The sequence below is a fragment of the Rattus norvegicus genome, chromosome X (genome assembly GCF_021556685.1).
Source record: "Rattus norvegicus strain SHRSP/BbbUtx chromosome X, alternate assembly SHRSP_T2T, whole genome shotgun sequence".
NCBI lineage: Eukaryota > Metazoa > Chordata > Mammalia > Rodentia > Muridae > Rattus > Rattus norvegicus.
In genome coordinates, this window is record NC_141554.1 from 85,811,504 (window position 1) to 85,834,299 (window position 22,796).

General features: G+C 33.8%; 1 protein-coding gene across 4 annotated transcripts in view; it reads right to left on the reverse strand.

The window, feature by feature from the left end:
* The window catches only part of Pof1b (POF1B, actin binding protein), a 65,095-nt gene that overhangs the window by 19,359 nt on the left and 22,940 nt on the right, over window positions 1-22,796 (reverse strand). For all 4 annotated transcript variants that reach the window (XM_087599362.1, NM_001106934.1, XM_087599361.1 and 1 more), the window contains 5 exon segments: window positions 14,157-14,258; window positions 9,958-10,131; window positions 4,857-4,987; window positions 1,875-1,902; window positions 560-634 (listed from right to left, as the gene is read on the reverse strand). In XM_087599362.1, the coding sequence (XP_087455488.1) occupies window positions 560-634; window positions 1,875-1,902; window positions 4,857-4,987; window positions 9,958-10,131; window positions 14,157-14,258 (510 nt within the window).

Genomic DNA, 22,796 nt, shown 5'->3' on the forward strand with positions numbered 1-22,796 from the left:
TAGAATCAGGTTCTACTAAAGTGCGGAAGAGTCGATAAGAACAATTCACAGCAGGCAACACTTCAAGGTCGATTTTCTGAATGCTAGACACTCAAGTCTTGGTGGTCTGACTGAGCTAAAATGTGATCCTATCTAATTAAAATATAATCAACTCCTGTGGACCATGGCTTTTATTTGAAGCTATCCATTCTTCGAGAATCATGCTAAGTAGCAGTTTCCTAGGATTGATTACTTTTAAAAAACACATTTTACGATTATTATGAAATATTTAAAATCAATACATGTAACAACATTATCTGAAATGTAGTGTTACTACTTTTAAATTTTTTTAATTGAAAATAGATTCTTTTGTCATACAATGCATCCTGTTTCTAGTTTCCTCTCCCTCTACTCCTCCTAGCTCCTCCTTCCCTTCCCTTCTCTCTCCATTTGCTTCCTTCCATTCTCTCATTATAAAACAGCAGGCTTCTAAGAGATAACGACCAAACATGACAAAATGAAATATAATACGATGAAACAAAAACTATTATATCGAAATTGGACACTGATCCCATCTTACCTGCAGAATATAACGAATTTGCTGTTTTGTAAACTCTGACAGTCCTTTGGGAATCAATGACTCAATGTCTTCTGACTGTAAGCAAATGGAATTTATAACATCAGCACTTTAATCTTATGGGCTGCACTTCATAGACGTTTGTGCACAGATAACGTATTTTGGGAGGACATCAGATTAAATCACCTTTCAAAGAATAGTTTCCACCTTTAAATACTCACTTACAATACATAGACTTGGAAATAATACTAAATTCCAGAGATTGTTAGAGAAAAGAGTTGGGCAACCAGTCAAACATTCCACTTGTTTTAGAAGAACAGTTTAGGGCTAAGGCTGAGAGGCACAATGCTTACATAGCATTCTACATCCTGTCTGAACTCCAGAATCAAGGCGGTGGGTGCAATAGCAATTTTAAACAAAGTGATTACTTACCTGGATGTAGTAATACATGCCTATATTCGCAGTACCTAAGTGTCTACAGTAAGGGGATTAAAGCTAGCATGTGCCACATAAGTTCAAGACTAGGACATGATATATAGCCACCTCCTGCCTCATAAGAACAAGTAATAATGATGATGGAGAAAAAATAATATGGGATTCAAATTTTACTTGAAATAGCATCATTGTATCCTTCAAAATTAAATTTCATTGGATGGTAGATATGTTTGAGAAGCTTAATTTTTAAATAGTGAAAGCTGTGAAATAAAATTATAGGTATTATGGACTTAAATAAATTTTTCTTGAGGCTATTGTGACTTTTGAGAGATTATATGTTACCACAGCAACTAAATGTAAGAGAGAAGCCAAAATAAGTGCTTTTCGTAGGCAATTTAGAACTTACAAACTACTTTAGTGAATATATAATAGCAATACACAGGAAATAATGGTAGAATTAATAAACAAGATTTGATTCCTTTTATGTGCTAAAATTATGATTGCTTATTGAATTAAAATTGTTTTTCAAAATTACAAATGTAATGGAATTGATACTTAAAGATTTTTTAACTCCAAGTTAGGGTTGCACATGGTTTTGAAACATTAGATAACATTTATTTTTATTGTATAAATTTCTGTCTTTTAAGACAGTTTGTTATCAGGTAAATTTTAAATGTATTTTAAACAACTACAATGTAAATCCTAGCTATAGTCATAAAATGTTCTTTGTGATTATTACTTTTAGGGTCATTACAATGATATAAACATTAGCTTTTTCACTAATTTCTGCTTCCAGTCTGATAAATAAACGAAATAAAGGGATAGTATTAGTACCACAATCAAACTGTACATTGTTCTCTAATTGAATGACTTTTGGACTTACTGTATCTGCAGTCTCAAAATCTTGTTTGCTGCAAAAATGACAACAAAACAGTTTTAGAAAAAATGTACTCAGTAACCACATACAAACATTCTTGTTCTACTTATTTTAGACTTTGCATATCATAATAGTGCTGATGAAAATTGGAATCACAAATAAAGTAATTTAAATATCAAAAATGGAAATTTCACTTAGTTTGACTAAAATAATTTTTCTGGAATTAGTTGATATAGTAAAATGAGTAATATCTAGATAAAAATTAATAATATATGCAGAAATAGTACATCATCCATTTTCACCAGTCCATCTGAGGGTAGATGTAAAAATGATTGACAGCAAGCGGTGTTTGGTGAACCAAACCACAATTACAGGTTTTCTCTCCTTCTTCCTCCGTATTCCCTCTCTGGGTCTCACTTTCAGTTTGGAGCTAGTTTCTCTCTATTACTATTTTCATGGTATTTATTTCATTTTATCAAAAGAAAAGCTTTTAAAAAGAGGTCAACTCACTTAATCTATGTAAGCTAGGAGAATGGGTTTGAATCTACACCGAACAAAGCAATACAGTCAAAATTTTAGTTTCATAATAGACTTTTTAGCAGCAAGATGAGTATTTGGACAGAGAGGTTGAGTGAGTATTTGTAGAGCCAAATTAAGAAGGCAAATCTTATGGGATTGTCAGTGGTGATACAAGTCTGAAATATGCTGCTGTAAGAATTGTGCACACTGAGAAAATACAGTTACTGTGTTGTCAAGGGCAACAGACCAACCTTTATTTTTGTCTAATTACTTACTCTCCACACAGTAGAAGAATGAGATATGAACATGTATGGTGGACATGTCAAACAAATAGAAATGTACATGTTTTGACAGGAAGGCAGAAATAGTATTTTAAGTTATTAGTTTTAGTACATTAGTCCCTACGTTTAACCATTATGTAATTGCTTATGAGCAAAATTTTGCTTATAGAGATAAATGGGTCATTGTGAAAAGCCACTTACATACATTTATAGAAATGTGCATGCTACTATGGAAAAAGAACTCCAGGTCCCATTCCTAAGGCATGATTAATACATGTAAAAGAGTTTGAATGTATGTATGTGGTATTTGTTGTGTTGTGCCAAATAGATATCTTGGGACAGACCTAGGGAGGAAATGAAATATCCACAAAGTATAACTAAAACAAAAGAAGAATGTTATTGTAGAAAAGCCGAATGATAGTTTATGTATATGTAAAAGAATACCCAAAACTGTTTGAATACCTCTCTAGTCTTTGGTAGTTATGTGTTCTTAATTAATTACTTTATCTGAAATTTTCTGAGGTTAGTTTTCAAAGTTTATAATACAGATAAGCATACAGTTTCTGGCACATTATGGTCACTCAATAGGCTATTGAGGGGAAGAGAAATATATTAAGATAGCAGACTTGTGTAAAAATAATTGAATGCATGAAGTATTTTTTGGGGTCATAGGAGAGAAGAGTTTTTCAAGTAATGCAAGAAGATGTTGATTAGTTATAATGATCAAAACATAGCAAAAGAGAAAACACACATATTTATAATGGAATAGACTTAAGTAATTAGCTGTATTTTACTCTGATGTATCTTGAGTGAATTAACAGTATGGAAGGCATACATTTAGTCAACAGATATTGAGTCCTGTTTTAAGTAACATGAATTCCGAAGTACATAAAATGGCCCTTGTGTAACTGTAAATTCTATGGCTAGTACACAGTGGAAGGTGGATAGCAGAGATGGCAGTAGAGATCGGGAATGGAGAGCCAAGTGAGAGGACTCTACTTCTCAAGTTAGCATTTTGCCAAGTAGGATGGACAATTAGATAAGAACAGAAAATAGTTGAGGAAAATGGTAAGAGAATGGTTGTAAGAAGATAATAAAATTTAAAGAAAAGAGATAGCTATGAGATGAAAAGAATATATTAAAGGCACTAAACATAAATATTGATTTGGAAAACATATGACTTCTTTAACTTAAAAAAATACAAAAATGTATATATTGTGTCATACACTCCATATTTATATACTATATAAGCTCTATAATAAAAATATTTATCTAGAAGCCAAAGAATGTAGTCAGTGAGAATTTTGAATTAAAAGAAACTCTATTGACATTCCTTTAGCTTCTAGATTACTTTGAATTTGTTGTCATGTCCATGCTTTGACTATATAGCGTCAAGTAACTAATTTAATAGGATGTGCTGTCATCTACAAATAAACAATAGCCTCGATTTCCAGGGAATCAGTATGCTACTGGTCTGTGTAGACACCTGTAGTCATGCAGTACATATACACATGTACAAATAAAAAGGTAAATATATATATAAATATATACATATGCAAAGTTTCCTATTTTCTTCTTTTCTTTTTTTTTTTTTGGTTCTTTTTTTCAGAGCTGGGGACCGAACCCAGGGCCTTGCGCTTCCTAGGCAAGCGCTCTACCACTGAGCTAAATCCCCAACCCCAGTTTCCTATTTTCAACTACATAATCCTCCAGAATGTATGTTATATATAATATACTATATAAATTAGTATACTGAGAATGATGTATAAAATATAATATTTATAGAAACATTTGCTCAGTTTTCTCATATAATCACATTATTTGCTCATTAAGAGTACTGGTGTTCTGCTGTGTACCTGAATGTACTCTTTCAAAATGACATTCTTAAGAGCTAGAGAGATTTCCCAGTGGCAGTGGTTAGGACCACATCCTGCTCTTTGAGAGGACCCAAGTTTTATTCTCAAAATGATACTGGGAAGCCCACCACTATGTGTAATTCAAGTTCCATGGTTCTAGGTTTTAACTTCCTCTAGCCTGTGTGGGCACCCAAACACACGTGGTGCACATAAACTCATGGAGGCACATACATATGCACATAAATCTTTAAATGTCTATTCGTAAAATTACAAAATTGAACTCAAATATTTGAGAACTGCAACATCAACACAAAAAAATCCATTTGTAGTACCTTCCTCCAATTCTCTCCAAATGTTCTAACAAGCAGTGATATAGGTCTGTATTCTTGCGGCTCAGGTCAGCAAGCAACTCTCCAAAATATTTGGGATCCAATTTTTCAGGGCCATCATCCTGAATTATCAACTGAAGCAAATATGAAATACAATTATAAGCAATATTGATTTTCTAAGTTCATAGATATATTTATATGAAACAATTTTTAATTTATTTTTATTCTCTAATCCTTTTTTATAGTCCAGACTTCATACCTCTCCCGGTCTGCCCCCCCAACTGCTCCCCTTCCCACATCTGCTCCCCCCCATTTCCAAGAGGATGTCCCCACTCCCTCGAGCCTCATGTCTCTCGAGAGTTGGGTGTATCTTCTCTCACTGAAGCTTGAAATTTTAAAGAATAAAAAACTATTGAAATCATCCCTTGAATCAAGTCACCAAATTTTTTATGCATTAGATGTGCATATTTTCAACAAGTGAGGAATTTAAGGGAAACATCAACATTGAAATATTTTCAATTTAATTTCACTCAAGTTTAAATGATATAATGAATGCAAAACTTCGAAAACATTTTTCTTTCTTTTACTGCAAATAGGTATTTTTCATACAATATATTCTGACCATGGCTATCCCTTTCCCAACTCCTCTGAAATTCCTTCCACCTTCCCTCCCATTAGAATCTACATGTTTTCTGTCTCTCCTTAGAAAACAAACATCTATCTTAAGAATAATAATTTAATAAAATAAATAATAATTTTTAAAAACTAACCAACTGGAGTAGGACAAAACAGAATAAAAACAGTCAAAGGAAAACATGAGTATATGTACATCCAGAGAAACATTTGTGTGGACACATAGGAATCCCCTAAAACTATAATATATGTGATTACATATATGTATACATTGTGTATATATATATATATGAATGCACATAAGATATATATATATATATATATATATATATATATATATATCTTATGTTACAAAGAACCTTCAAAAATGCTACTGAGTTCATTTTGTGTTGGCCATCTACTGCTAGGCATGGATCCTGGCCCTAAGAGTGTTTTGTATCACTGTTGAGACTCCCTTGGAGAAAACTGATTTATTTTCATTTGTGAGTTATTATCAATTGGACATAGCTTCTGGGCTAAGGATGGGGGTTTGTATCCATGTCTTCTCTCAGCACCGGCATCCCATCTGGTGTAGACCTATGCAGGCCATGTGCATGCTGCTACATTCTCTGCTCATGTGTATGCCAGTACTACTGTATTTAGAAGGACTTGTTTCCTTAGTGCAATCCAACCCCTCTGGAGTAAAGTCTTGAATATAGTTGCTTACATGATACAGGAAAACAAACAAACAAACCTGAGTTTCCAATTATTACTCAATTTCTTTTTCTTAATTTTATAATTTATCTGTGTGTGTGTTGGGGAAAGGTGGTGCATGGCCTTTGGAGGCAGAAGACGTTGTCACATCTCTTGAGCTGGAATTTCAGGCAGTTGTGGTATACCTAATATGGGTAATGGGAATCAAACTCAGGCCTTCTACAAGAACAGCACAACATTTCTTTGCTATACGCCTGCTGTGGGTAAATATAATGTGAATTACTTTAATTATGCTGACTATAGAAAAATCACTATCACTTTGATGAATGCCCACTTGATTTGTTAGTGTATACTAAGGTTGGATGAAGAAAACTATTCAATATAATGTCATTTATGTATTTTTGGTCCAATTCTTTGCTTTTTGTTTGGATTGAATATCTAGTCAACCAGACATTGAAAAAAGTAGCTCAGGGCCAACTGAAAAAAATTATACACCTAAAAGACATTTAAACTCTTTGACACAATTTATTATGACTACTGTCCTAACTCAAACATACTTCATTGTCTTCATTTCTTTGACATTTATCTTTCTAATACTGTTGACTATCTTGTCTATTATCCAAAGACTCACTGCCGAGAGAGCAATAGCTTAGGTCATACTCTATACTGTTTTAATATTGAACATGGATTAAAGCGATAAATGGATCAGATTTGACTGATACTTTCTTCTCAACCTCTGCAGAATACACTAAAGGTCTACGCTTATGAAATGAGTGCAAGGACTAGAAAGCAAGTAAGAATGGGTATACAGAACTACACCTATACAGTGAAAATCTGTTTATGGTACATCGATCAGCAAAAATTAAATTCTGGATATCAATCATAGTATATTTTTATATACTTTTATAAATAATATATACTAATGATCCATAGCTCTTCTTTGGAGTTTCTCCTACTCATATGACCTCTCGTTTTTCCTTAACAGGATTTCCTTAAAAGGAATATACATTCCTATTTTGAAAAGTCCGCTTGTGGGGGGTTGGCAAGTGACTCAGGTGTCTCAAGTTCGAAATCAGCAAGACTCTTATAAAAGAAAGAAATCAGAGCCACTGAGAAGATTCAATGTTAAAGGCACTTGCCTATAAGCCCAATGGTCTGAGTTCAATCCCCAGGAGCCACATGGTAGAAGAAGAGTGGGCTTCTATACATTGCACTCTGACCTCTAGATATGTTCCAGGGACATGTGTATGCCCTCCTCTACATATAAGTAAATAAATGAATACATGCTCAAAAAAGTCTGGATGAATAATCCACAATATTAGTTATTTTGTTAGTTATTTTGATTATAATATACATTATTGAGTTGCTTCCCTAGAGAAGTAAAAGTTGTTTAACAGTGTAAAGTTTTTATATTAAGTCATAATGGGCATAAGTTAATAGGTAATGTTAATATAGCACAGTATGCTTATATGTCATAGAATATACAAATTATATACCTGGATCTATGTAGATAATACTCTATATAAAAATATAAAAGCTTCCTCAAGACATTTCAGACAAAGGATATAACACTAAGACATGCTATAATTGATGTTAAGCAAAGTTGAAGTTTTAAAGGCAATGCATTCCTAGATAGAGTAACTTTCCTTTAATAAAAGTTCTGTCCAAGTGAATGGGCCTGTTCCTTTTACAACCTGCCATGACTCCAAAAATGTTTTTCAGAAGGCTCAAGGTAAACAGAAAAGAGTTCAATTCCTCATGATTCCAATTTCCCATTTGTAGGAAATTTTCTATTTATGCTTGTGTGCATGTGTATGTTCAGGCATATAGGTATGTGGGGGTGAGCATGTGTATATGGAGGCCAGAAATCAATATTAGATGTTTTCCTTAATTACTCTGCACCTCAATTTTGGAAACAGAGTTTCTCAATGAGTCCATAGCCCACTAATTTGGCTAGAATACTAGTCAGAAAGCCCTATATATCTTCTTATCTTTGCCTCCCGAGAGCTGGGATTCCAAACACAAGCTCTCAGGAGATCTTTCCAAATATATATCACACCTACAGAGGACATGTGAGTATCAAGACCTTCCTTTTTCCTTTATCTCATGGTTATCCTCATAAAGTTGTGATCAGACAGAAAAGCTATTTATAAAATGTACTCGATATCTTCACAAGGGTATACTGAAATTGTAAACTATGGTGTAATTAATGAAGCTGAAGGAGATATATTAGTTACCTAAATATGATGACTATTTTCTAAGTAGATAATAATAGCAGCTGGTCATATATATTATTTGTTAAATGGTGAGTGAATGAATATCAATGCAATACTGTTGTTCATAGCCAAAATCCTGAATCTTATAATGCTGCTTCTATCTTTGAAAATTGTCTCTTCCAGTAGTTGTATCATCAATAATCTAATGTAGGTTTTATCTTTTCAAAAATTTCCTTTATGATCTTTTTATATGTCTTCATTTTTTTAGAGTTAGTAAGAGTTTTATTTTCATTTTCTTTTTTCCCTATCTTTATTAACTTGAGTATTTCTTATTTACATTTTGATTGTTATTCCCCTTCCTGGCTTCCGGGCGGACATCCCCCTAACCCATCCCCCTCCCCTTCTATATGGGTGTTCCCCTCCCCATATGTCTTCATCTCTATGAAAATGTTTCCTCATATATTTCTTTTAGTCTTTCTGTCAATTCTGTGAGGTATATATAACTAATAAAATTTAATTAAAGAGAATGCTGCAGAATATTTGATTTTAGGAAGATAAATAACTTAGGAGATAAAGTGCTGGAGAAGGAATCCAGTCAATTATATCACCAATATATCTCATGCGTCAGAATGTTCTTACTTTTTGTATGAACTTTAGATCTAAAACATTCTAGCTATATAAGACTCTAAGTAACGTAACCTCTTTAAATTTTAGTTTCCTCATGGGAACCAAAAGAAAATAATATGACCAACATATGTATTTCTAAGCATCAGTCCTGAGAAATAATACCATGGATATTTAATATAAAACAATACAAATTCCTGTATTAGAAGTTACTTTCTTTTTCCTTATTCTTTTATCTTTTAACAAAAGTCTACGAGAGAGGTCAATTTGAAATTGGAGTAAGTACAAATGATGTTTGACTCTCCATTATTTCAGTCATTATTGTTAGCTTTTACCAGATTGAAGAAAATCGTGTTTTTCCTATTACCACTTGTGTAGCAGATGTTTACAAGACTCCTATGTCTTCACAACATAAATTAATCACTCAAGATTGTATCCAGGGAGGTTTCTCCTTAGCAACTATGTTTTGCTTTCTATTTTGCTATAATGCACAATAAAGTATAAGTATAGTCTGACTTGAATTAGTATAATATATTCTCAAAGAATATATACAGCAACTAATTACAAGCTGGTGAAATGCTATCATTAACAATCATCTCAGATGACAGCATTTCTAATTTGTTGTTCATTTGAATATTATATCTCATGAAAATGTGTAACGCTGAACAACCTTTGGACTCATTTATAAGGATCAGTTATCAGTCACAATTAAATATTCATGAATTGACTCATAACTTCATCCATTTAATTAATGAACCTGCACGATTTTTATCTTTTGAAAGGAGTCTGGATAGTTGTTTTCCAAATGTTGTAAAAACACAAATATCACTGGTATAATTCTCCAATGTTCGGATTAAAATTGAATGTGAATGTTAGATTAGTGGAGTAAGACATGTTTAAGAACTTAATTCAGTACGTATTGAACTGATTGACCTTACCTGTTCATGTATTTGGCTTGGCCCACCATGACAGAGTTCATGCCCAACATTTGAATCATTTTCTGTTATACATTGGATCTGATGGCTAGAATGGGACTGCTGACAATGTGGTGAGTGGATGATCTGGGGTTGCTGGATGACATGATGATGGCACTGAATTTGAGGACAGCATTCCTAAAACAAATATACTTGTCAAAAAAAGCCATCTAAAATCAGAACTACTACAAATCAAGACAAGATTGGAAACAGATTTGAAAACCACAACAAATAATTAGGTGTATAATTTGTAATTTTAACTAGTGATATTTTTAATCTATACATTAAGAAAACTTTATTAGAATTTGTTTTTATTTGATCAGTAGCTAAGCCATCAAAATACTTACCCAAATAAGCCATAAAATGTCATGTTCTAATTAAATTGATATTTTAGTTGTAATTAATCTAAAATTATTATGAATATTTTAAGCTTTCTTTTATAGCTCAATAGGTACTACCTAATTACCTAAAAATTCTATGATGCTGAAGGTGAAAAAGAATTCAACATTAGGAAAAATATAATACAGTGATTTTCAATATCAGGAAACAGGTTTGTATTCCTGTTGGGGAGGCAAAGAACTCATGCCTATGAAACTTGAGAAAAGGCTTTTTAAAAAACGTTGGGAATCATTGACTGGTGCTTTTGATCCAGGAAATGTAAACCCTTACTCTAATTCTACCAGATACTTTTATTCAAATACTGCTTTTATAGAGTTTTTATGTGGAGTAAATGAACTGTCTGTAAGAAATGTGTATTAGTATTATTATAACATTGCTGTCACAATAAACTTTAATTTTATTGTCATTTATCTCACTAAATTTGAACATAAAACTAGTACTCTCTCAAAGATGACAAAAGTCAGATTATGTACTTGTAATGAAAAAATTAATAATGACAAAATTGTGACTGGAATTCATAATTTGTTCCTTGGAATCTAAGGGTATAGGGGTCATTTATATTAACTGCAGGAAAAACTGGAACTTTCCTTTAAACCCAATCTATTTTACCTGCCTGTTTATGTCAGGGAGGAACTAACATTTGCATATATCCATTAGGAGGGCTTCAGGCATGCTTGAATGTTTCTATAGTATGTTGTTATTATTCTGCTTTGAAAAGAGACAGCTAATAAAAGCCTGCTCTCAAAGAGAAAACACTTAAGTTTTAGTCATAATGTTACATTCGCTTACATATAGTCAAGTTTGAAAGTATAAATTGAGTGTAAATTTTCTTTTTTGACTGTAAAAAAGTGACTCTTATTGAAAAGTAATGTAATTCAACAGTTTAGTCTCTTAGATGCAACATTTTTCAAACTATGTCAGATGAAAACAATACCAAACTGCAGAACAATGAATACAGTATCCCCCCTTTGGTTTAACATGTAAAATAATCTACATGTATATATAACAAGTATAATACACACACACACATATATGTATGTATATATATATATATATATATCCTTTTATATAAATAGAGAGATAACCTTCTAAGAGTGGTTATCTGCAAAAAGAAACTAGAGACATGAAGGCCCAAATCAAGAAGCCAATTACCATTAATATTATTTGTATTGTTTTAAATATTCTTTTTGTAGTCTGAAACTTCTTACCCTATATGAATTGCATCTTATGTGCATGAAGTATTTTGGAATAAAGAAAAATATATGAAGAGGCATATAGCATGACTAGAAACTCCCTCTGTAGATATATAAAGGCCATAGAATCAGTTCTTGGCATTCCTTTCTCTAGACTAAGTATGACTCATTTTACCAGTGTGATAGCACTGAGATCTTTAAAATTCAGAAAACTAACCATATGCCTTAATCAACTTTACTACAAATTAACAGATAAATATATTATCTCTTCTTTTATGTTATAAAATGTCATTATGTAGTGTTGGGACATTAAAAAAGAATTGTATTTACTGTTAGTATTGATGTTAAGGTAGAACCCAGAGCTTCATCCACGCAAGTGCCCACTTTTGAGCTTATACTCAAGTGTTGAAGTCGTTGTTTTAAAGGAAAATATTCATATTGTGATCATATTTTGAAGCATATCATAATTTAAATTTAAAAGTACAGAATATCAAACAGTTATGATGTCTCATGTGTTATTCCTTTAGATAAATGAAGAAAAAGAAAAATATAAAATATAAATAGTTTGAAAGGATAATTAACTTGTTACTAGAACTACCTTACTAACTTTACTACAGAGGCCTCTTTATTCTTGGACAAGTGTCAGTACATTGGTTTGTATGGACCTTGGCTTCATCTAGCATGCTTGGTATAGCCCCTATCACTGAGGAAATAACAAAACAAAATGTGTGCTTTGTTCCACAACATACATGGTAGTTAGAAAACTCCCAAGTGATTAAAATCATTAGTGAAAAAACATTAGCACAAATAAATACTAGTGTCAACAGTAAGCAAAAGCAGTGTTCTTAATAAGATCTCTTCCTTAATTTTTTAAGCTGTGTGGGTAGTAAGACAATCTATATTATAGTGTGTGGATAGTAACACAATCTATATTGTAGTGAATATTATATTCTAGAGGCTATAAAGTAGAAAAACTATTCATTATCATTAAAACAGAAACTTGAAAGCAGCATATACCTCAAAATTTCCCATACTACTTAAAAGTACAAAACATCATTTTTGATAGCCTGGTTAAATAAATGTAAATGTAAATGAATAGCTTTAGAAACTATTATTTGGAAGATCAAAAGCAACCAGTGATTTTTTTCTATTTGATAGAGTAATGTTGGGTTGTTCTTCAAAAACACTTTTGTTTAATTTATCAGGTCTTTAGACACTATTCAGCATAACAGACAAAACAAAAGGAAAATATTTTGGTGTTATCATTCTGAAAATTTATGTCATTTCATCTTTACTAGGCATCAAATGTGGAATACTCGATATATAACAAGTTATTTCCTACAAGTCTACTAACAATTGCCAATAAGTGCTTATAAAAATAGAGCATGTTTTCATGCCAAGAAGTTTTAAAGCAAAATCCAACATATCTTCAGTGTGTTTTATTTACATATGAGAAAGATAATTTTGTTTTCCAGACTGATTTTATAATATTTCACTACTCATTATACCCTAAATTTTTACCCATACTCCAAATTTATGGTATTCTAAGTCCCAGAAATATAGCATTTACTTTTCTTTAAAATATGGTCTTTTCAGATAGAATCCATTTAGAGTAAGGCTACTAGGATGAGATCCAATTCAATATGAGCAATGTCCCTTAAAAATGGGAGATTTTACACAGAAACAGCCATACAGAGAGAGATGCTGAAGTGAAGATGCTCGTGTAGAGCACTATGTGATAAGAAGGGGTTTGGAATGTTAGTATGCAGTCAAAAGAATGCCTGAGGGTGCCACAAGCTAAATAAACCAAGAAATAAAGGGTTTCTTTTCTGACAGTTCCAGAAGGATGATGATGGTCCTGCCCCACACAGTAGTTTTTGATTTCTGCTTTTTAGAATTGCAAGACAACACAATTCATTAACCTTAAACCAACTAATCCAAATACGACTTAGAGCTTCAGGTTTCTACATGTTTCAGAATATTTTACATACCTGGTAATATATACTATTAATTTAAATCTGAACATATTAAAATAATGTAGAGAATGTTATAGCCTTTAAAAAAATATGTTATTTATTTATTTATTTATTTATTTATTATATGTATCTAGGTGAGCACACTCTCACTGTCTTTAGCTACACCAGAAGAGGGCATCAGATTCCATTACAGATGGTTGGTTGCTGGGATTTGAACTCAGGACCTCTGGAAGAGCAGTCAGTGTGCCATCTCTCCAGCCCCCATTATAGCCTTTTTTGTAAACTAGTTTTAAAGTTTTATTATGTATATGACATATGTCATGTATATCATATATATTAGAAAATATATACTATATATTAGGTTCAGTTTCTACTATTAACTTTTTATGAGACTTCAGATTCCCTTTCAGTACAATGAGCTTCATAATAAAACATAAACTTATTAAGGATAGAATGAAGGACCATAGACAAGATGACATACTATAACTCATAGTAGTTTTGCCTGATACTTGATAATTAAGTATCATTTCAATTCTATTAAAATATTCATAATTCAAATTTTATAAATTAAAGTTTTAAAATAAATATTACTCACCTGATCTGTGTTTAGTTTCTCCACTTTTCTTATTGTTTTTTCATAAATGACATTGTTTCCTGGGAAGAATTGACCTCCTCTTAGGAAAGGGGACAATGGTTCCTAAAAAGAGATTAAATAATATGTTTTAATTTGAAAGGTGTGGTTTCCATAGGCACTCCAACAAAAACATGGTATCTACTAGACTCTGAGGTAGTAACATATTTTAGGAACATAATGGAAGGATTCATCAATAAGTTTCTTCAAGGAGAAAGAAAGAATTTTAAAAATAGTCCATCTGTGAGAACAATTTGAATTCCTCCTATTTTTATTGATTCTCCAGAGGAGATCTGAAGGAAGTAGGAAAGATAACTTTCATTTTTCTGGGTAGGAAACAGGTGAGAAGTAGAAATTAGATTGGGCTTGAGGTGCTGTAACCCTATTGTCTCTAAAGCAGGACACGAGAAAAATATCTATTTTCTAAGGTAGTCTAGCATGAAGTTGACAACATTTAAACTGGGGTCACAGGCAGGAGGTATCTTTCTATGTAAAGAAATTGGAGAAATTTAGAATAAATAGATTTCAGTCTAAACCATAGAATTTACTAAACCATAAAGTGGGTAGAACTACATTAAACTACTTTTTCTAGGACTCAATTTGCATGTCATTGAAGTGTACAATCCCTATTTGTGATGTTAATCAAGACTAAGATTCTCAGTACAACATATGTTTTGAGTACTGAGAACAGGGCAGAAGCTTTAAGAGCCACCGTATCTCCATATAATCAACTAAATTGCTATAGTATTAAGCAAGTGCTTAGAAGATGTCAGTCAATGAAATAAAGGCCTGTGATGTGTCTTAGATTGAAAGACTAATGAAAAATCAGACAAGGAGTCTAACATAAATGTAATGTACATCACGTTCTTTTTTTCCTCCTTCTTTTTTTTCATTTTGATAAAGGGTTTCACTATAGCCCTCCCTGGTTGCCCCAGAACTCATTAGATCTTCCTGGCCTCCCATTCAGATTGTCTGCCTATCTCTGCTTCCAAGTACCAGGGAATTTAAGGTGTGACCATTCCCATTTTTTTCCTTTCTTCTGATTTTCATTTGAGTCACGAGGTTGTTTTGTTCATTGATTTGATACAAAACAAAATGTATGAATTTATTTTTAATGTATCTATAGTAGATAAAACTGCTAATATATGACAAATATTGTTTGTTGGAAAATATTGCAATTACTCTCAGTTCTTAAAGTAACTGACCTAAAAGTCTGTTATGAAGGGAAGAAATTCTGCAGCTCAAGTCTGCAGACCCAGATTTCTCAATGAACAGATTAGAAGTTCTGGTTAGTAATCATACAACTGCTCGGAATATGAGGGAATAAAAAAAGAAAAAATACCAAGAACTACAACTGCTCGGAATATGAGGGAATAAAAAAAGAAAAAATACCAATAACTAGGGAAATCTTTTGAAGTTTTAGAATCAAGACAGAAAAAATGCCATAAAAATCAGAGAGAGAAATTTTCAGCAAGTTAGTAAGAGATTGAACATAAAATACTTCAAACATCAGTGGATAAGAACTACAAAGCAGATTTGATTTTAGTTGCTATGAATCCGTTGACTCTGCCATCAAAAAAGATCAGTGGAAGCAGGCCAATTAGAAAAGGAAGGTATGATGTCATAAAACAAAAGTTACAGTTCTTTCTCCATCTAGATGCAGTGGATTCATGTAAGGCATTAACAGTCTCTGAAGCTAAGTGTACAAGGATAATATACACAGTATCCTGGATCAAGTGAAATAATTTTAAGGTACCAACAATTTTTGTACATTGATTTTTTAATATGTAGTATCACAATATTTTAATACATTAAAATGCTTTCTGGAAAACTCATTGTAATATTTCTAGGATATCAATTTAAATTATACAATATAGACTGTTTTAAAGGCAAAGAAATTATTAATCCTAAATATTTCATAGTAGACGAACAGATTATTGAGTGAAAAGGTCTGGTAGTTACTCTGATCTTGGTGATTTAGAATTTTCTAAAACATAAAAATGAGTTTATGAAAATATAAGATTTTTTCTCTGTGAAATGCAATTCATTTTAAATCTGTCTATTATAAGTGTTTTCAAGACTTAAAACGACAATAAGAACTCAACTAAATTTGGATTATTACATTACCAAATTTATAAGGTAAAAATATTCACATGAATAATTACTGTTGAAAAAAACAGCTAAATAACTTTGATCAAGCATTTTAGAGTTCTTAGCATCTGAGGAGCTCAACAGTGTTCCTGCTTTGGTATCTTTTCTTCAGTCTCTACATTTGATTTGCTGCCAAATCCACCCTAAAAATTAGCAGGTGTTTTCCAAACGGTTGATGTTATAACTTTAATTGTTACTTTCAAAACCCCTGGCAGTAGTTCTCACATTTAACAAAGTATGTAATTCACAACATCTATTGCAATGTTCCCAGGCCACAAAGCTATAATAGAGAAACTTTTTTTGAAACCAAAATAAAAATTTGTTGATTACGAGCTCAAATTATTCAGTTTCAAGCATCACCTCCATACTTTGTGATCATACCTGGATTACTCAAGTTCCATAACTGTGGTTCTGAAGCCTTTTATTTTCCACAATCCCTGTCCTCATGCTTGCTCCCTCCTCTCCTCTCCTTCCAGAGGAAATCAAGAAAACCTAGTTATGTGATCTCACTACACTGCAAAATCTACTCCTTAGTTTCTGTTCCTTCTAGCTCCTCAAAGAGGAATTCATACCTTAAGTTCCTAAAGTTGTGTTTCTATATGTACCTGAATTTTATCCCCTCTTTTCTCTTTTAGAATGTTATCTCATTTGTCTCTTTCCCTCCCCAATACTGATTCATTCTATCTACAAATCATCCAGGGTCTTTAAGATCCAGCTTTCTCCTCTAGTGATATCTTCCTTCTTGCCTTTGACCACTATGCTTTCCAGAAAAGCATCCCTTACTTATTTCCTCTACTTCCTTTTAAGAAGTCTACCAATAAAATTCCTGCAGCTGGATTTTGCTCCCACAAGCATATTCAAACCAGAAAGTCCCAGATACAAGGAAAGCAAGAGGCTCCCAGGAATCAACAGGGATCACACTAGCTGAAATAACAAAGAGGAGAGAGAACCTGTAGAGACCATATCCGGAGGTTAGGCAGAGCCCTCAGTTGAGGGATGGGACCAACCACCCATCTTCAAATTTTTAACCCAGAATTGCTCCTGTTTAAAGGAAATGTAGAGACAGAGTGGAGCAGAGACTGAAGGAAAGGCCATCCATAGCCTGCCCCACCTAGGGATCCATCCATATGCAGTCAGCAAAGCTACACAATATTACGATGCCAAGAAGCACTTGCTGACAGGAGCCTGATATAGCTGTCTTCTGAGAGGCTCTGCCAGAGCCTAACAAATACAGAGGCAGATGCTCACAGACAACCATCAAACACCAGATTGAGCAAGGGGACCTCAGTGAAGGAGATAGGGGAAATACTGAAGGAGCTGAAGGAGTTTGCAACCCCATAAGAAAAACAATATCAACCAACCAGACTACCTCCATCCCTGCCCAGAGCTTCTAGGGACTAAACCACCAAACAAAGAATACACATGAGGGGACCCATGGCTCCAGCTTATCTGGCATCAATGGGAGGGGAGGGTCTTTATCTTGTAGAGGCTGGATGCCCCAGCATATGGAAATGCTAGGGTGATGAGGCAGAAGTGGGTGGGAGGGAGCACTCTCATAGAGCAGGGGGATGGGAAAACTTGGAAGGGAAATAACATTTGAAATGTAAATAAATAAAATAATCAAGAAAAAATTTAAAAAATCTGTTGTTTTAAATACCACTGTCACTTTCTTAACTGTCAAAGCTCTCTTATACCTGTTCTCCTTGGTTTTATGTTAATTTCATATGGTTAGTCATACTTCCATCTATTTGCTTCAGTTATTCTGTTTTTAGAACCTTCTCTGAGAAGACATTTTCTTGCAGTGGGTCCATCTTTCTGTTCACTTGAAACACATTTCTCAAGGTTCTGACCTTAACTCTCTCCATTACCCCACAGCAATCCTACTCCTGCCTTTATCCTTGGTGATAAAATTTAGATATCAACCCTCTTACTTCTAACTCAAATGTGTCCTTTGGTGGTGTCACTTTAAATATCTACTAGTACTCCATTATGTATCTCAGATCCCACTAGCTCAAGCCAATTTCACACTATTTCTCTTTAATAAACCAACTAGTCCACATCTCTTCTTAATCTTTTCCTTCAAGCCACCATAACCCTGCCTATCAAGCCTTTAGGCCCCCATTTAACTTTTCTTCTGCCAGCCTCCTTAGCCAGTAAGTTTTTAAATCTTGTTAAAACTATTCCCAGGTTAGTTGTCAGAAAAGAAAATAATTTGTGAAGATTTGAACAAAGCACGCTTATTTGAATTTTAATTTCCTTATAAGTATAATGATTTTAACATGTTAATTGTACGAATACATTATATGTCAAAACAAATCTTTCCTTGATTTTCCACACACAGCAAATGTGTTATCTATAGTCAAACTGTAGTGTGGTGGTTTTAATGTGAATGGTTCCCTAGGTTCATATGTTTTAATACTTGGTACCCAGTCAGTGGCACTATTTGAGAATGATTAGGAGATGTGACCTTGTTAGAGGAGGTATGTCACTGGGGATGAGCCTTGAGCTTTCAAAAGGCTACACCATTCCCTGTTAGTGTCTCTGTCTCCCTGCCTCTCTCTGTCTATCTCTCCCTGTCTCTTTGTCTCTCTGTCTCTGTCTCTCCTTGTCTCCTGGCCCCTGTTCCTCTGCTCCCCTCTTCTTCTCCCTTTCCTTTCTTTTCCCTCTCCCTCCCTCCTTCCCTCCTCTCTTTCTCCCTTTCCTCTCTGTCTCCTCTCCTCTCCTCTCCTCTCCTCTCCTCTCCTCTCCTCTCCTCTCCTCTCCTCTCTACTCTTCTCCTCTCTCCCTCCCTCTGCCTAGTGCTTGTGGATAAGTTGTAAGTTCTCGGCTATTATTCCACTGCCATAACTTCTTATCTATTGCCAACTTCCTGACTTGATGGGTATGGACTCACCCTCTGGAACTATAAGCCACCAAACTAATCTCTTTGTCTTACCATTGCTTTGGTAATAATGTCTTATCATTACAATGGAAAAGTAACAAAAACAGGAGTTGATGTCAGGGAGATATGGAGAAATTCAATAAAAGTAGGTAGATACCCTCAGGGTAAGACCCCAGCAAGTTATAAGCTTTCCAACACCATGCCTGCCTGCTGTTTGCCATGCTTCCTACCAAGATGGTCATGGAATCAAATTCTGAAACTATATTAAAGCCACCAATTAAATGTTTTCTTTTATAAGTTCCCTTGGTTAAGGTATTTTGTCACAATAGTAAACTAAGACAATTCATATTTCTCAACTAGTATCTATCACCCACCCAACCATGTATTTTGCAATATATTTTACACAGCTAATTATGATCATATCTTACTTCACTCACACTCTCAAAAGAAAAATGAAAGCACCTTTGCTTTAGAAAAAATGCCTTATTTCCCTATTCCTATTTTAAGGCTATAAAGCAGTGGTTTGACACAACCTGCGGGTTATGACCCCTGCTGGTCTTGTGTGCTGTGTATTCAGATGCTTAGTTCTATAACCCAACATCAGGTTACAGTCTAAATATGAACATTGTATTGACTAATTGCTGTAAAAATGTTCCCCAATAATCTCTGGCTGGCAAATAAAAAGTTAGAGCCTGTGATTGGGCAGGGGAGAGAGGAAGTTAGAACTTTAGATCCAATAGAAGGGGTCTCAGGTAGGGACCAGGAGAAGAAAGGGCAAAGGAGGAGAATAATTTTGACATGAGAGAAGCTCTCCCTGAGGACACACATGGAACAGAGCAAAACTCAGTTGGCAAGTTTCATGGGGTCTATGGCTGGGATGTAGGTTAGAATAGCTCAGATCTACCCAGTTTAGTTTTGTAGTGTGTTAATAAAAATAGCAGGTTTCTATGTCATTTTTTTTAATTTGGAAGATATATGACCAAAAAGGGGTGTAGCAACCCCCCCATAAAATTACTACTGTAGGCCTGTACAGGGGTCACCTGAGAACAACAGAAAACATGTATTTCCAATGTATTGGGAACTGAGACACTGCTCCTCCATCAATCTCCAGGTGGGACTGCCCGCATGCAAATACACTCACATACTGGTACCCAGAACTATGTTAAAGGTTATAGAAGTAAGACGGTTAAGAACCACTGCTACTGAGTATCTTCTCCACATCAGAAATATTACAATGAGAAACTTAATGATAGTGATAAATATCAGCTGGATTTCATCCACTAATGAAATGAGTGTATTTTCTTCATTTTGGATAAAAAAGTAAATCAGCATTCATAAAACCTATGACTACAACGACAGATTGAGAATAAAGAAAATTAGCAGCAACTTCAAATAAAAAGACTGAATACTGATAGAAGAAATCATAATTAGAGATGTGGCTTGAGTTCAGTTTAATTCCTAGAAGTAAAGCTTAGAAAAGCTAGCTAGGAAGTAAAAGAGGGCAAGGTTACAATTTAAGAGGTTCAACTTATTGTAAACATTGCAATTAAACTGAGAGTTCTCCCTGAGAGATTTAAAAGTACAAAATACAAAAGAAATACACTTAAAAAGAAAACAGGAATATATATATATATATATATATATATATATATACATATATATATATATGTACACACACACACACACATATATTATATGAATATATTTATATGAAGATAGTTTGCAAAACCAGTTAGGTTATTTTTGTTTACAAAGTGTGTGGCTTGAAACTTGCTCAATAAAGGACAGAGTTCAAATCCTTAAATGACTATTTTTCTTCATTCTTCTGTTAGAACTTCCTGAGAAAATGTTTGAAGTTCAAAATAGCCTGAGATAATGAGTTCTTAGAGGAGCAGGCCTGGTGTTATTAACATGTACTTACTTATACACACACTTCTAATTTTGCTGCCTTGGTACACAACACAGTGTATAAGTCAATATGTAGCTGCATAATTTAATCTGGTAATCATTTAAGGTCCATTGTGCATTGCCCTTAATTTGCTATTTCTTATACTGCATTATTCAAATCCATTTCCAACACTGTCACTTTGTAGCTCTGTGTTCCTACAGCACTTAAGAATTTAAGTTTTCTCAAGACTTAAGAAAATATGTTTTAAAGAATGTGCGTTCCAGACTGGGGGAGATGGCTCAGTTGATAAAGCACTTGTTGTGTAAACATAAAAACCAGAGTATGGACGCCCAACATTCACTGCGGCTCTGGCTCTGTTATCTTATCCTTTATCTTAACCCTGAGGAAGTAAAGACAAACAGATTCCCAGAGCTCACTAAGCAGGCAGGCTCCACAGCTCACTGACCAGGCCGACTAGTCTTGAATATGCGCTCCAAGTTCAGTAAGAGACTGTCTCAAAAAGACAGGCAAATGGTGGTTAAAGAAGACACCTGATGTTAACTTCTGACCTCCCCATGTACTTGCATACATGCATACCCATAAACACACCTGTACAAGGATATGTACTTATATAAATATAAGGAGAACTATGTGGATTAAAAAAAACAGAAGATAAAATGTGTGTAAGTAAAAAAACATACAAGAAATGCTGCCTTTGTAAGAAGTCAATATTACAGGATTCAGATAGAAGGCATCCAAGTCCCATCACATGTGATATTGAGACAGGGAGTGGTAGAGGACAAAGGTAGGGAAATATATGTTCCCTACTACGGTTCTCCTCACTGCTCCTGGTCCAGCCACCTTGCCACTGTTTTCAGCCTTACTGCTTAAATATTTGATTATGTAAAAGAAGGAGCAGGCAACTGCTTTAGCTATAATCACATCCTCTTTCAATGTTTACACAAATTTATGAAAACTCAAGCAAATATCCAAAGCAATCATCCCCTTACTCAGATCCTCTGTGTACACAGATTCACACAGACATGCATTCGCAACTAGCAGCTTCCCCAGCTAAGGGGACCTGGGAACATGATTTTAATAAGTAAATTAAAAAATAAGTGGTGGAAAAGGTAGTAGTAGAAGTAGATCCCCCACACCACCTAGATTAGTGGCAAATGAGAAAGGCTTCGGATTAATTGTTTTCTTTCTGCAGCTGGAGTACAGAATCTTTCAGCAGAAAGATTGTTTCCTGTTGTAATGGAGCAATAAAGGGTAAAGGGAAAAAATGTCACATCTTTATCCACACCACAGTGCTTTTTTGTGTGAGATTGATTCCTCAAAACAAACAACAACAAAACAAACCCGTTCTGTTGCCACTATAGATATATGTGTGCATGCACATGTATGTGTGTACATTCAAGAAGGTTTATTATTATAGAAAATGTTTTCTTAATAATCTTCTCAAATTAGATAGACAAGAATACATACTTTATAAAAAACATATAGTTATTTATCTTTGTGAAAATATAACAATGTAAAATTTTTAAAAGCTTATTTCTAGGTATGTAATTCATACCTCACTAGCTACAAGCAAATGAAACTCTTTTGAACTTTTAACTTTTAATTTTCTTCTTCCTAGTCCACATCTGAAAGGCAAATCCAAATAATCTAAATCTTCCGACTC